At 32.2% G+C, this 11725-nt stretch overlaps 3 protein-coding genes across 5 annotated transcripts; 1 reads left to right on the forward strand and 2 right to left on the reverse strand.

Annotated features, from left to right (window-relative positions):
- Nucleotides 1-349: 349 nt before the first annotated feature.
- LOC123706375 lies at nt 350-4214 on the reverse strand. Of its 2 annotated transcripts, XM_045655625.1 has the most exons (5): nt 4116-4214; nt 3683-3956; nt 2751-2942; nt 2088-2299; nt 350-2009 (listed from the first exon to the last, which is right to left on the reverse strand). In XM_045655625.1, the coding sequence occupies exons 2-5, from the start codon at nt 3862-3864 to the stop codon at nt 835-837; spliced, it is 1761 nt and encodes a 586-aa protein (XP_045511581.1). In that variant the 5' UTR covers nt 3865-3956; nt 4116-4214; the 3' UTR covers nt 350-834. The 2 variants fall into 2 exon arrangements, with proteins under 2 accessions (XP_045511581.1, XP_045511580.1); XM_045655624.1 differs by lacking the exon at nt 4116-4214 and having other exon boundaries at nt 3683-4075.
- A 1218-nt stretch (nt 4215-5432) lies between these two features.
- On the forward strand, nt 5433-7462 carry LOC123706155. Its single transcript, XM_045655322.1, has 3 exons — nt 5433-5878; nt 5981-6241; nt 6638-7462. The coding sequence occupies exons 1-3, from the start codon at nt 5617-5619 to the stop codon at nt 6805-6807; spliced, it is 693 nt and encodes a 230-aa protein (XP_045511278.1). The 5' UTR covers nt 5433-5616; the 3' UTR covers nt 6808-7462.
- On the reverse strand, nt 6931-9126 carry LOC123706154 (cyclin-Y-like protein 1). Of its 2 annotated transcripts, none has more exons than XM_045655321.1 (2): nt 9026-9126; nt 6931-8917 (listed from the first exon to the last, which is right to left on the reverse strand). In XM_045655321.1, exon 2 carries the CDS (start codon nt 8788-8790, stop codon nt 7780-7782), a length of 1011 nt encoding a protein of 336 aa, XP_045511277.1. In that variant the 5' UTR covers nt 8791-8917; nt 9026-9126; the 3' UTR covers nt 6931-7779. The 2 variants fall into 2 exon arrangements, with proteins under 2 accessions (XP_045511277.1, XP_045511276.1); XM_045655320.1 differs by having other exon boundaries at nt 6931-8921; nt 9026-9120.
- Nucleotides 9127-11725: the final 2599 nt, after the last annotated feature.

Consider the following 11725-nt stretch of genomic DNA (forward strand, 5'->3'; position numbering starts at 1 on the left):
CTACGTAAATATTTTTAACTAGACCTTTCGGTTACACATAAATATTATAGAGAGATACTTACACAAACGCACAGATCGGAATTTAAAAATCAAAAGCAGTATTAACGACCAAAAGGCAAACTTCAATCACAGTTGTGAAAAGAGGCAGTTTCTTTGAAGTGTAACAGCAGTGTTGTTTACTTCTATAGATGTATTGCACCTTTCTTTCATGGAGTGTCCGTAATAATAGGTTACAGCATTTCATACGTGTTCTGCTGAAGTGCCAAGCGACGAGAAAAGTAATTGTTATGTAACGTTTTATGGCCGCTTTGCACTGGGAAAACATAAATGTCAAACTGCAGGTATAATATAATATTGTTTCATCATTTCGTTTACTGGTTAACTTCACAGCCAAAATAATTTACAGTTTTTATTATGCATAAATACTAGCAATGTAAAAAAAAAATATTCTTACCATCTGAATATTGTACTTTTACAGTTTAAAAATTATAAATAATATGAAACTGAAAATTTGTGAATATCATAATCATTTCGAATAAAATAATCAATATTATAAGTAAGTAGGTGGTATAATAATTGGTACCGAAATAATATATTACATAAAAATCATATAAAAACAGAAGAAGAGAACTGAGAAGTAGATACAATCTAAAACCATAAGAATAAGTAAACACGTTATAACCAACAGATGTGTTCAATCAAAATTCTTAGAATGTTCAATTGTACGCAAAAAGTTATTCTTAGTACCTACAAAGCAAAACATCAATATTTTTTTCATATTAAAAACATTAAACAAAAACAAATTTTAAACAAATTTTATCCATTTGAATCTAACTATATGGTGTGTCTGTTAACTTTGAAAGATTTACTTTTGATACTATCTACATGTACAACGGTCTCCCTAGGCTGAAGTATTAAAAAATATATTAGAAACAACATATAACTAAGTAACATGCTGGTAATAGTGACGGTAACAATAAAGTAGTTCCACCAATTGTGTAATGGATTATCAATAGTGGACCACAAAGAAATAAATATCACAATCTCGGCGCTGCAAACGAGAAACCAAAAAATGTGCCACACGCGAACGTGACGGAAACGAATTTTGAACTCCATCAAACAAAACAAATAAATGAACGCCAGGAATATATAAAACGCCCGCCTAACGGTGGGAGCTTGCGGCACTATTAATAAAAGTAACATTATTTGGTAATGTATAAATAAAACTATTATTGAGAAAAAAGGTGAAAAGTTAATAAATGCGGCTAGAGAGAGCAATCGCGCGACAAAGAATCCGTACCAGCCCAGGAAATGTATGAAAGCAGCCGAGACGTCTTGCGGCTCGAGACCGCGGACTCGCGAGCGCGGCACACGACGCGGCAGCTCGGGCTCGTCCTGGATCACTTCCACGTGCTTCCTACGCGGCGGCGCCGACAGCCACGCCGGGATCGACTCCGCGTTCTCAACCAATTTCTCGGCCCAAACCGCCAAAGAACCTGGCCTCGGAGCATACGTCAGCGGCGGAGGGGTCACGTTCACCTGTTCTATGTTATATGTGTCTCGTCTGCGAGGTGCCACTTTATCTATGATCGATATTGGTCTGACGTACTCGTCATCGCTATCCGTCGCTTCCTGTTTATTTGTCGGTGGCACGTAATCTGAACTTGTATCACTGTCACAATCGCAATCGTCGTCGTAAAACGATGAGATCCTCAACGAATGACGCGGAGAAAATTGTATAAAATCACTATTAACTTTTTCGTTTATGGTATCCGATTGCGTGTTTGATGATAGTTGTTCTCTTCTTTGAATAATAGGTTCGTATACGGGCTCGTCGTCGATGCTACTATTTATTTCTTTTTTATGTATACTTTCTATCTGATCGTCGAATTTAATGTTCCACGGATATCTACGGCCGCATATCTTTTCTCTTTCGAATCTTCTATATAGAGTAGCAGTACTCGCCATTCGCAACGAAGATGCAACCAAACTGACCGCTTGAAGGAGCACTTTAAAATAAAAATATGTTTAAGGTAGGTATTATATTTTAACAGAAAAACGACTAACGAAAAGACATGTATACTTACTCTTATCGTAAGTAGGATTATTATAATTGGACATCATATCTAATAAGTTTATGACTGCGAGTGGTGCAGAATGTACGAACGCCTGTAGAAATAAATATAGCTCTACCGAAGAAGGGGCGCGCGCTTCGGTAAGAGCAACCTGCGTTCTTTGTTCATCATGTGAATGAGCTGCAAACACAGCTTCAGTCCACCAGAATATAAGGTAACTGTACCTGTAATACAAAATAATATAACATACCACAATAACAATAAAAGTTACGGTCGTACGTAGTTTCGTTCGTGACTGTAAATATCATGTACGCATGATTAAACGCACATATTTTATTCACTATCACGCTTACGATGCGATGTGAACAACTTCGGATGAATCAAAAGCTTTATGTTCAAGAGAAAATACCGTTTATTTAAAAAATGTAGAATGAGCAAGATTCGTTCACAACACGTAATCTAAAAGGTTAGTCTCTTATTGTATATATACATATAGGTAAGTAGGTAATATTCGAGAATAATTAGGTAGGCTTGCGAATGACTATAAGAGTCAATATCCGAAAAATACAAAAAGTCACCGACCGATGATTCGCTGGCATCCTTTTTTTCTGGAAAATATTTTTATTTTATTTTTTTTTTTTGATTAAGAAATATAATCATTAAAAAATATCTTACCTGCCAATGGTAGCAATGGGAAAGAAAATAGCATTCCCAAGTTGCATAAAAATCCATCTGACGTCAGATGATGTTATTTTCACATGAAATGTATGATCTTCTGGTAGCAATGTAGGTGGTGGAGACGCCAGGGTAAAAACAAGAGATATTACAGCTGGTAAGAATATTATTATCAAGCAGAATACGGCTAACCTGAGGAAGAAAAAAAAAACATACAATGATCATCAATATCACATATAGTACGATTCAAACTTAATGACGGCTATGAACATCGTAGGTACGATACGATGCGTAGACAACAATTTAATAAATTAGCGGGACGCTAAATGACCTGTGCGCGCATTGCTGTGCTGCGCCTAGGTAACTTCCGAACCGCCATTAAAGTTTGAATCGATCTGTACCTATCTGATATTACCTAAAACATATTGGATATACTAGAGTTCGAACTCTAATTAGACACTATCCCATTGAGCCCCGAGCGGCCCGATCTGACCACGACAAAATATATTATTTTCTATTGTGTCTGTGATTCCGGGGGCTGAGTTACTATTTAATTCGCTCAGAATGGCATTTTAATATATTAAATTCTAACTGACGTTAAAATTAAAGATATAAATATCGTACAAATAATATAAACAAGAAAGTCTGTTAAGTTGGTTGGATGGATGCTTTTACATTTTCATACAAAATAACCTGATCAAATTTACGTATGAAATTTGTTACGAAGATCGATCTATCCCGGTACCTGGTACTGGTACTCGGGAAGCCGAGGTCATCAGGTACCTAGTACATAAATAAAAACATAAGAAGCTACTGCTATTGAGATTTGAGGCTAAGTAATAATAGCGACGTAGCGTCATTTATTTTCCACCGTAAAAACACAAAAAATTCGTGTCAACAATATTAAATTGTAAATAAGGTGGAATACTCACACATTACTTTTATTCTGATAATGTTCATACACCAATGCGAAATCAAAACAAATGATGAAGAGATAATTTACTAATCCCCCGCAAGAGGGGAAAACACGATGTAATAACAACGCTTGCCAAGCTGGAAGCTTCCATCCCAAAATTTCACCAGACACTTCTTTATCCAATTCACAAACTCCCATCTTCACCAAAATACACTACAATAACTTTCTTATGATTACATTTCAGCCAATCTTATACTTTTTTTTATCGACAGTCACATTGTGGTTTTTTCCTAGACAATATTTTAAATAAAAATAACAAATAGTTATTTTACTATGAAACAAATGAATAAAGGCGAATGCAATGTTGCTCCCACGCCTATTGATAATGAAAGATAAGATAGCTTGTTGACAAAGCGATAACTCTAATGGCATAGTTTTAATGTAGGTACCTAGATTTTTATAGGTACAAAACATTGAGTTTAACTTTGCTCCTGACCCACTTAGCTTAATGTTATAGTCAAATATTATGTATCATGTAGTTAGGTGCCGGTAAATAAGCTTATAATCTGAAAAAAAAACACATATAAACTAATTGTGTAATAATGTCCTATAATATTTATTTATTTATTTATTTATTTATTTATTTAATTAGGTATCTAATACACACGATTTTTATAAACCTTACTGCTACCTTATAAGAAAAATTTAAAGTACCTACCTAAGAACTCATTTTTTTTTACCTATTTTATGCCTTCATTGCGCTTGGAATTTCTATAAATAATCGATGTTAAAAATCGTAATGTTTTGTTTTACTTACATACGTAGTTCTATGTAAATTAATCATCTATAACTCTTAAAACTCGCAACTAAATTATTTTTAATAGTTTTTGAATACATTTTGAGAAAATTCCTTGATAATATTATTATGTACCTACTTAGTAAAACTCATTTTATACGTTTATTGGAAGTAAAAATTCTGTTTAAGTATATGAATTATAATTATTTAATATAGCGTATCCGCTTGGTATCCGGTAATTAATAAACCTTAACTTCGTTGCTTCAACCAGTGCCTTACCTTAACGATGATCTAAAAATAAGTAGGTACGAAAAACTAAGTTTAAGGATAGTTACTGGATATACTATTATTAGCATCAAATTTATTTAGATATAAGTAATGAAGGATATTATTATATACCTACACCAAACTGCTTTGGACCAACGGCGTCTGCTTGAAACCGATGATAACGATTTTTTAACCATTCTGGATTCCAGGTTTAAAGTTGGTAATTTTGCTCCAATTATAGGTATCTAGGTAATTAATTATTTGAGTGGTGATGCATTTTCACAAACGCCTGAATAGTGACTCGCTATCCGCTTTAATAGTAGCTTAGTCGTGTTAAATTGCGTTTTTTTTATATAATCAAAGGGAAGACGAATGTGTAAACAGTGAACGCGTAGACATTCGTATACAAATGTTCATAATTTAAATGCGAAAGTAACTCTGTCTGTCTGTCTGTTACTCAATCACGCCTAAACTACTGAACCAATTTGCATGAATTTTGGTATGATACCCGAGAAAGGACATAGGCTATCTTTTATTGCGAAATATGAACGGGCGAAGCCGGGGCGGACCACTAGTTTTAAATATGGTCAAGTCACGAGGCCAATAGCGAACACGAATGTGTAAATGCACCCTTACCATGATATTATCTACACCACAGATCTACACTCAAAATGACATTTGACGGAACAGACGAGGACTGACGAGGACGACAGACGTCAGATCGTGTGTCATATTTATATGTTTTATGTTATAACCTAAAAATTTGCTTTGTTTACAAAAACAACCAAGTATTCAAGTAATATAGAAAACAACGGATATTTATTCTAACCTTACCAGTGAGCTTTCTTAAATCTTGTATTCATATTTACATTAATATTACTATAAGGATGTTGAAAATATTAAGGAGAAACGTAAAAACTTTATTTAAATATCAAAGTGTTGTTGAATCAAAAAGACCATTTTACTGTGGGGTTTGTTTAAATAATCCTAGAAACCCTCCAAATAAGCCTTCACCGGGTATAGCTAGTAAATATCAAATTCTATCAGAATCTAACTCGCCTGTTATTGAACATACAGCAGATGAAAACTATACTATGGAAAATAATTATCCAATCCTTAGTGACGAGTTTGATGGCATAAATTTAGAACGTGAGTACATATTTTATGATACAAAGTTTAGATTAATCTATTTATATAAAGTGTACATTACTTTCTGCAAGTTCATACTTTTTACATACCTACCTATTTTAGGAGGCAAAAATGGTGTATTTGACATTGAGGACTTAGTGGAACTACTGCAAAGAGAAAACTCAAAAGATATATTTGTTGCTACTGTGCCAAAAGAAATAAACTATGTAGAATATATCTGTGTTGTTAGTGCCAGAAGTAAGAGACATATTCAGGCATTAGCTGAATTCGTAAGGAAGGTTTATAAGAGAAAATGTAATAAATCTGATCACATACCTAGACTAGAAGGTAAAAATTCTTATGAATGGATTGCTTTAGACTTAGGTAAGTTTATTTTTAGAAATTTTTATTAAACAAATTATGTTACTAACCTACTACAGTTGGGCCGAAATAATGTTCACAAAAATTGTAATCTTAAATAGTATTGCAACATATTTCTATATTATTTTTGTATAATTATTAATTATTATAATATTACATGTTTAATGTGTTAACAAATTAATTTTACTGCCCATTCAGACAGTGCAAATTTTCATTCCATTCAATCTATTTACTATTTTTGAGTAGACACATTTTTTCTGAATGTTATTTCATGCATTTTCCTCAATTTTATTATGTAGGTTCCACAAATCCCAAACAATCAAACAGTTCTTCATATTATGACTCACGTATTGGAACTTGACTTAGATAAGCAGTGCTAATAATGTTTCATAATTTCAGGTAATATAGCACTACACATTTTCTCAGACAAAGTAAGACAGGTGTATGATCTGGAGACACTATGGTCAGTTGGGGGAGAGTTTGATAAACAGATCAACAAAAGCAGCGATGTTGTTGACATATTAGAAAATTACAGCTCATATTTGAAGGACCTGAAACCATTGGCTTAACTATATATTATAGAATAAACTAGTGTACTGTTTGTATTGTAGATATGTACAGAAACCTAACACAATAAGGAACATAATGTTTACTATGAAATCAACTATCTAAGTAGTTAAATAAAGATCCCATTGAAAGTCTCATATAAAATGTTTATTCTCCTTAATTACAATTAAGATACAATATGTATGAATTCTGAATTACATAACTTAATCATAAAATAAAACAGTATAATTAAAATTAATCAATTCCTATATTGTACAGTTAAAAGAAAAAGAAATATGTATTGCCATAAAAAGTGATATAGTTATTTGCCTATCTTAGTTATTGATTGACTAAGTTTACATATTTCACTTTGATTACAAAATAATTTGGCATAATCAATAAACATCCTACGTCCAATCTAAATGCATGTTTAAATAATTTTAAAAGAAATGACTAATACATTTACACCACAATCACAAATGCCTTATTTCAGTCAAAAGACAATTTTTCCAATACTATTAATAATCTATATATACTAAGCAACTCAGCTTTGGAAGCAATCTATCAATATTAGTGCTTCTTATTTATAAGAACTTATAATAAACTGGAAGCTTAATGTAAAAAGAAAAAAGTCAGTGACAATTAGTATGGGTATAATACAAAAATATTGGACCACAATTTACAAGTCTTTCATTTAAAGATTATCATCATTAATATAAAACTGATTGAAATTGTAAGGAGATCAGATCATTAATCTCAAATAATTACAAATGTTTCTATAATTGAATTAATAATTCACAATATTTTAAATAAACCAACAATACTCCCTGTAGATCGCTATGTACGGGCATAACAAATCTCAAGGTCCTTTAAGAAGCAAGTCTACATAATTTTGTTTTGTTAAACTGGTGCAAAAGTTTTAAAGACATTACATATATTATTTTTGGATCCAAATTTTAACCTAGCAATTACGAATCAGGAAAATGTTTACAAAATTATGACAGTATGGCAACACTGCGTCTGACTCCAGCACCAGAATTAACATTGTCTAAACTAGACCACTTCTTTATACCGTTTTTAACAACCTCGGCTGCAATCTTATCTTCCATAACTCTAGACATTGCTTCTAACTTTTGTGCTCTTTCCTTACTCAATGGCTCACTAGGAAAAGCTAAGTCATTAGCTTCTGCTAGTGTGCGCAGATCAAAATAATACTTTGCATATACACTTGACGGTACATTTATGTTAAACTGTAACATTTCTAAAAATTGCCTCTCTAATTCATTCATATCTTCCACTGTGATATCTTTTAAAATTTGGCAGTAATCTACATTCCACACTGCTTGATCATCCCATACTTTACTTGCAAGTAATATTGCTCCCAATACTATCCTTTTCCAATTGGATGGGGCAATATCTAACTCTGCACAAATGAGAAGTCTTTCCAAATACACTAGAGTAATAATAGCACACTCAGCTGTTAATTGGGCAGCATTAAACAGTGTTCGAACAAACTTGTATATTTGCTTATGTTCAGGATTATACTTATCATAATCATCACTCACCCCATCTTTACTTAAAGGATGTAATTTTTCATCAAATATGTCTAATCTACGTTCAGAAGTTCGATTCTTTATGTGGTAGTAGATAGCGAGTGCCACACACTTTACAGTATTTTTTAAGTTAGGTTGAGATACAGTACTATCATCTAAATATATAGTAGAACAGGAACTGCTTTTTTTCATTTTATTTTCGGCTATTTGGTGTTGACTTCGTTTTCTTGTGATACCATTTTCGATCGAAGCCTTCGACCTTTCCATGAAAATGGTCCCAGCAATAGGATCTTGAGAAGGATCAATGTCACCATCGTCAGGTTCTCGCTCGCTGATGTGCTGTATATTATTAGAGCTAACTTCTCCTTCGGGAAGATAATCTTCTAGTTTTACAATATCCTTCCTTATAGGTGATGGACTACGATAGCAACAACAACTATTTTGGTTACCCATGGTCGTAAAGATTAATTATCTGCAAATATGTTTATTCTCGTAGATATTTTATCATTCTGTAAGTATTATCATACATCGAGACACAAAATATAGTGTCAAACCGCAAGTGTGACATAAAAGACCCATACTATCTGAAACAAAAGGAATGATATATCATTACACATACTAGGCAGGTAGAAAATCTGCCAATTTTTATATACAACTTAAATTTGGATTGGTAAAACTAAAATCTTACCTTAACATTTTAGGATATTAGAAAATTATTAAATTTAAAATAAAACTACAAATTAAACGCCTGTCAGAATCAAGTGCATTTTTACATTTGACAGCATCAGCATAGATGCAAAGACTAAAGAGCAGGTAGCGACGGTAGCGTAGAATAAAATAAATTTCACAAAACAAAATTTTCTGTGTATTTGTGATAAAATAATTTTTATATTAAATCATATAAAATAATGCCATTTTATTGTTTAAACCATGTATATACTGGACCAATTACTTGCATGCATACATAAATTAAGAAAAAAAAAAACCATTTGCAAATGTTGTCTTACTTGTGGGTTTCTGAAGTGAAACTTCTGTATCGGGGTTGGAAAAAAATTAAGTGTAACATTTTTTCGTTACGCGTGACATTTTTCCGTTACGCGCCATCTTTTTCTTATCCCCACCCTACCACGCGTGATTCGACGTATTTCTGTAAAGTAAATAATTTTTGCCCTTTGCTGTTTCTGTAGTCTTGTCTTTGTTATATGTGTTTATGTATTTTTTTAATGGAATAAAGTATAATAAATAAATAAAAATAAATAAGGTCATAAAGAAGTTTTACTTCTTACGTGTGTACACTAGTACACGCACACATTTTTTTATTTTTGTGTGAATGTGAGTGTCCAGCCACGAACTTTATAAACCTATAGAAAATTATAATGATGGCATGGCATTCTACACGATTATTCTAAATAAGTGAATAGAGAGCAACTATTAATGCACAAGTCTGAGTTATCGAGCAGACAGCAGTCACCGAGCAATAGAATATAACGCGTTTCAAAAGAAACGAATCTTCAATGGCGGCTAAAGCTGACACTGACGTATGGTAGGGTCAGAAAAAATAAAATAAAAATAACGTAAATGGATAATTATTTTATAAATTATTTCAAATTGTTTGTTTACAAACTTTTTTGTTATGATATTTATGTATTTAAATGAAATAATATCATATTTACGTATACAGAATGCAACAAAATCCCCATAATACTTGTAATGAGCTCATAAAACTGAACAACTTTTCCCAAAGAACATAATATTTTGTCAAATTCCAATAAAACATTATTTACTATCGCAAATACATAATTGTAATAATTGTAAATTTATGATAAAAACTATTTTAGGGAAATTCAATACTATAGTGATTTTACTTTTCCCTATTTTTTTTGCATGCCGTACGGCCGTGTGTAAGCGAGAGGGAATGATAAGCGCCGCCATTTAAGATTCGTTTCTTTATTGAAATCTGTTCTGTGATTGAAATGCGTTATAGAATAATTTTGATAGTCTGTAACCTTTATCTGTTGATCTGTAGACTGCACAGATCTGATGTAGCCTAAGAGCAATTAACCTATAGAGTTCTTATATTAAGACAGAACAAAATACATATTTTCTAATCTACTTACTCTTAGTCAATAACAGCATAAGCCAGATTGAGATAGCGATAGAGTATCTGCACTGTCTTCAAACGTAGCGCGCCGGCAGTCAGTTTGTTTTCCAACCAGCTGGTGGGCTCAGTGCGTCAAGTGTTTTTAACGAAATATTTAGAAAATATAAAGTGTACAGTGTTTCTTTTTATTTGTCAGTGTGCTAAAATAACTATTGTATGTTTAGCAACCGGCTATCACTAGTCGAATGGGAGTTTTGGATAAAAACAATGTAAAAATATCTTTCCATCGGTAAGTGATTTTCAGCAAATTGATAAATATTTATGTTTTAAACCTATTTGAAGGTTTTATCAAGCGCTTTTTTGTAATTTTATGTTGTAACTGTAACATTTACCCACTTTATGGGGTTGTGGAATATAAAATAATGAAATAATTTTTAAAAAACGTCACAATAATATCACGTTTGGCATTTTGTTTACCACCGTAGTGTTGTAACACATCTAGCGTATATTATCGATTTATGACAAAAAATCTATTTCATATTAACGTTGATTTATTTATTTTGTTTCATAAATCAGATTTATATGTAGTTGTTGTTGCAAATAATAGATGTAAATTTTTTACCGCAGGAAAATAAAACATACCACGTGGTTGTTTTATTTGCACTATGTGTTTTAGTTTTCGTTTGTTGTTTATTAATTTCTCTTTCAGATTATTAATAAATTCATTTTGTTTTAGATTTCCAGAGCTAAATAAAAAATGGGTATAAAACGTGAGACATGAGTTGATTGGACGCCGCCACAATTTGCAATATTGTGTTCACTGCATTTCGAGCCTACGTGTTATCAAGATGGATACTCTAGAAGAATTGTGCAATCTTACGCTTACGTTTTTTTTTTGTTCCTGTAGATAATAAATACATTTGATTAAAGAGAGTGAATTTTTATTTTGAAATTTTTTACACATAAGTTACCTACTTTAAATGTGTAACTATGTGAAAATTAAACGGTCGATTAAATGACAGTTCTCATAGATGAGAAACTACTATTGAAATACATACTTAATATACATGCGTTTTCAAAGAAAAACCCGCATAGTTCCCATTCCTGTTGGATTTACGGGATCAAAAGTAATTTTTCCAAATTTCATTGTAATCGGTTTAGTAGTATTCGCGTGAAAGAGTAACAAACATCCATCCTCACAAACTTTCGATTTATTAGTAGGATGTTAGGAAAATGTTTTCATTAAGACTGTCCTTTTATTAACTTGTTAAAATGCTGCATGATTCC

Source organism: Colias croceus, chromosome 3 (genome assembly GCF_905220415.1).
Source record: "Colias croceus chromosome 3, ilColCroc2.1".
Taxonomy (NCBI): Eukaryota; Metazoa; Arthropoda; class Insecta; order Lepidoptera; family Pieridae; genus Colias; species Colias croceus.

Bases quoted from the DNA above. Each gene is read 5' to 3' on its own strand.
- LOC123706375 (XM_045655625.1), bottom strand. From the start codon at position 3,864: ATGGGAGTTTGTGAATTGGATAAAGAAGTGTCTGGTGAAATTTTGGGA. The intron at 2,300-2,750 runs GTAAGATATTTT...TTTGTATTACAG, and splicing joins CCCATTGCTACCATTGGCAG to GTACAGTTACCTTATATTCT. The intron at 2,010-2,087 runs GTAAGTATACAT...TTTATTTTAAAG, and splicing joins TAATCCTACTTACGATAAGA to TGCTCCTTCAAGCGGTCAGT.
- LOC123706155 (XM_045655322.1), top strand. From the start codon at position 5,617: ATGTTGAAAATATTAAGGAGAAACGTAAAAACTTTATTTAAATATCAA. The intron at 5,879-5,980 runs GTGAGTACATAT...TACCTATTTTAG, and splicing joins TGATGGCATAAATTTAGAAC to GAGGCAAAAATGGTGTATTT. The intron at 6,242-6,637 runs GTAAGTTTATTT...TCATAATTTCAG, and splicing joins ATGGATTGCTTTAGACTTAG to GTAATATAGCACTACACATT.
- LOC123706154 (XM_045655321.1), bottom strand. From the start codon at position 8,790: ATGGGTAACCAAAATAGTTGTTGTTGCTATCGTAGTCCATCACCTATA.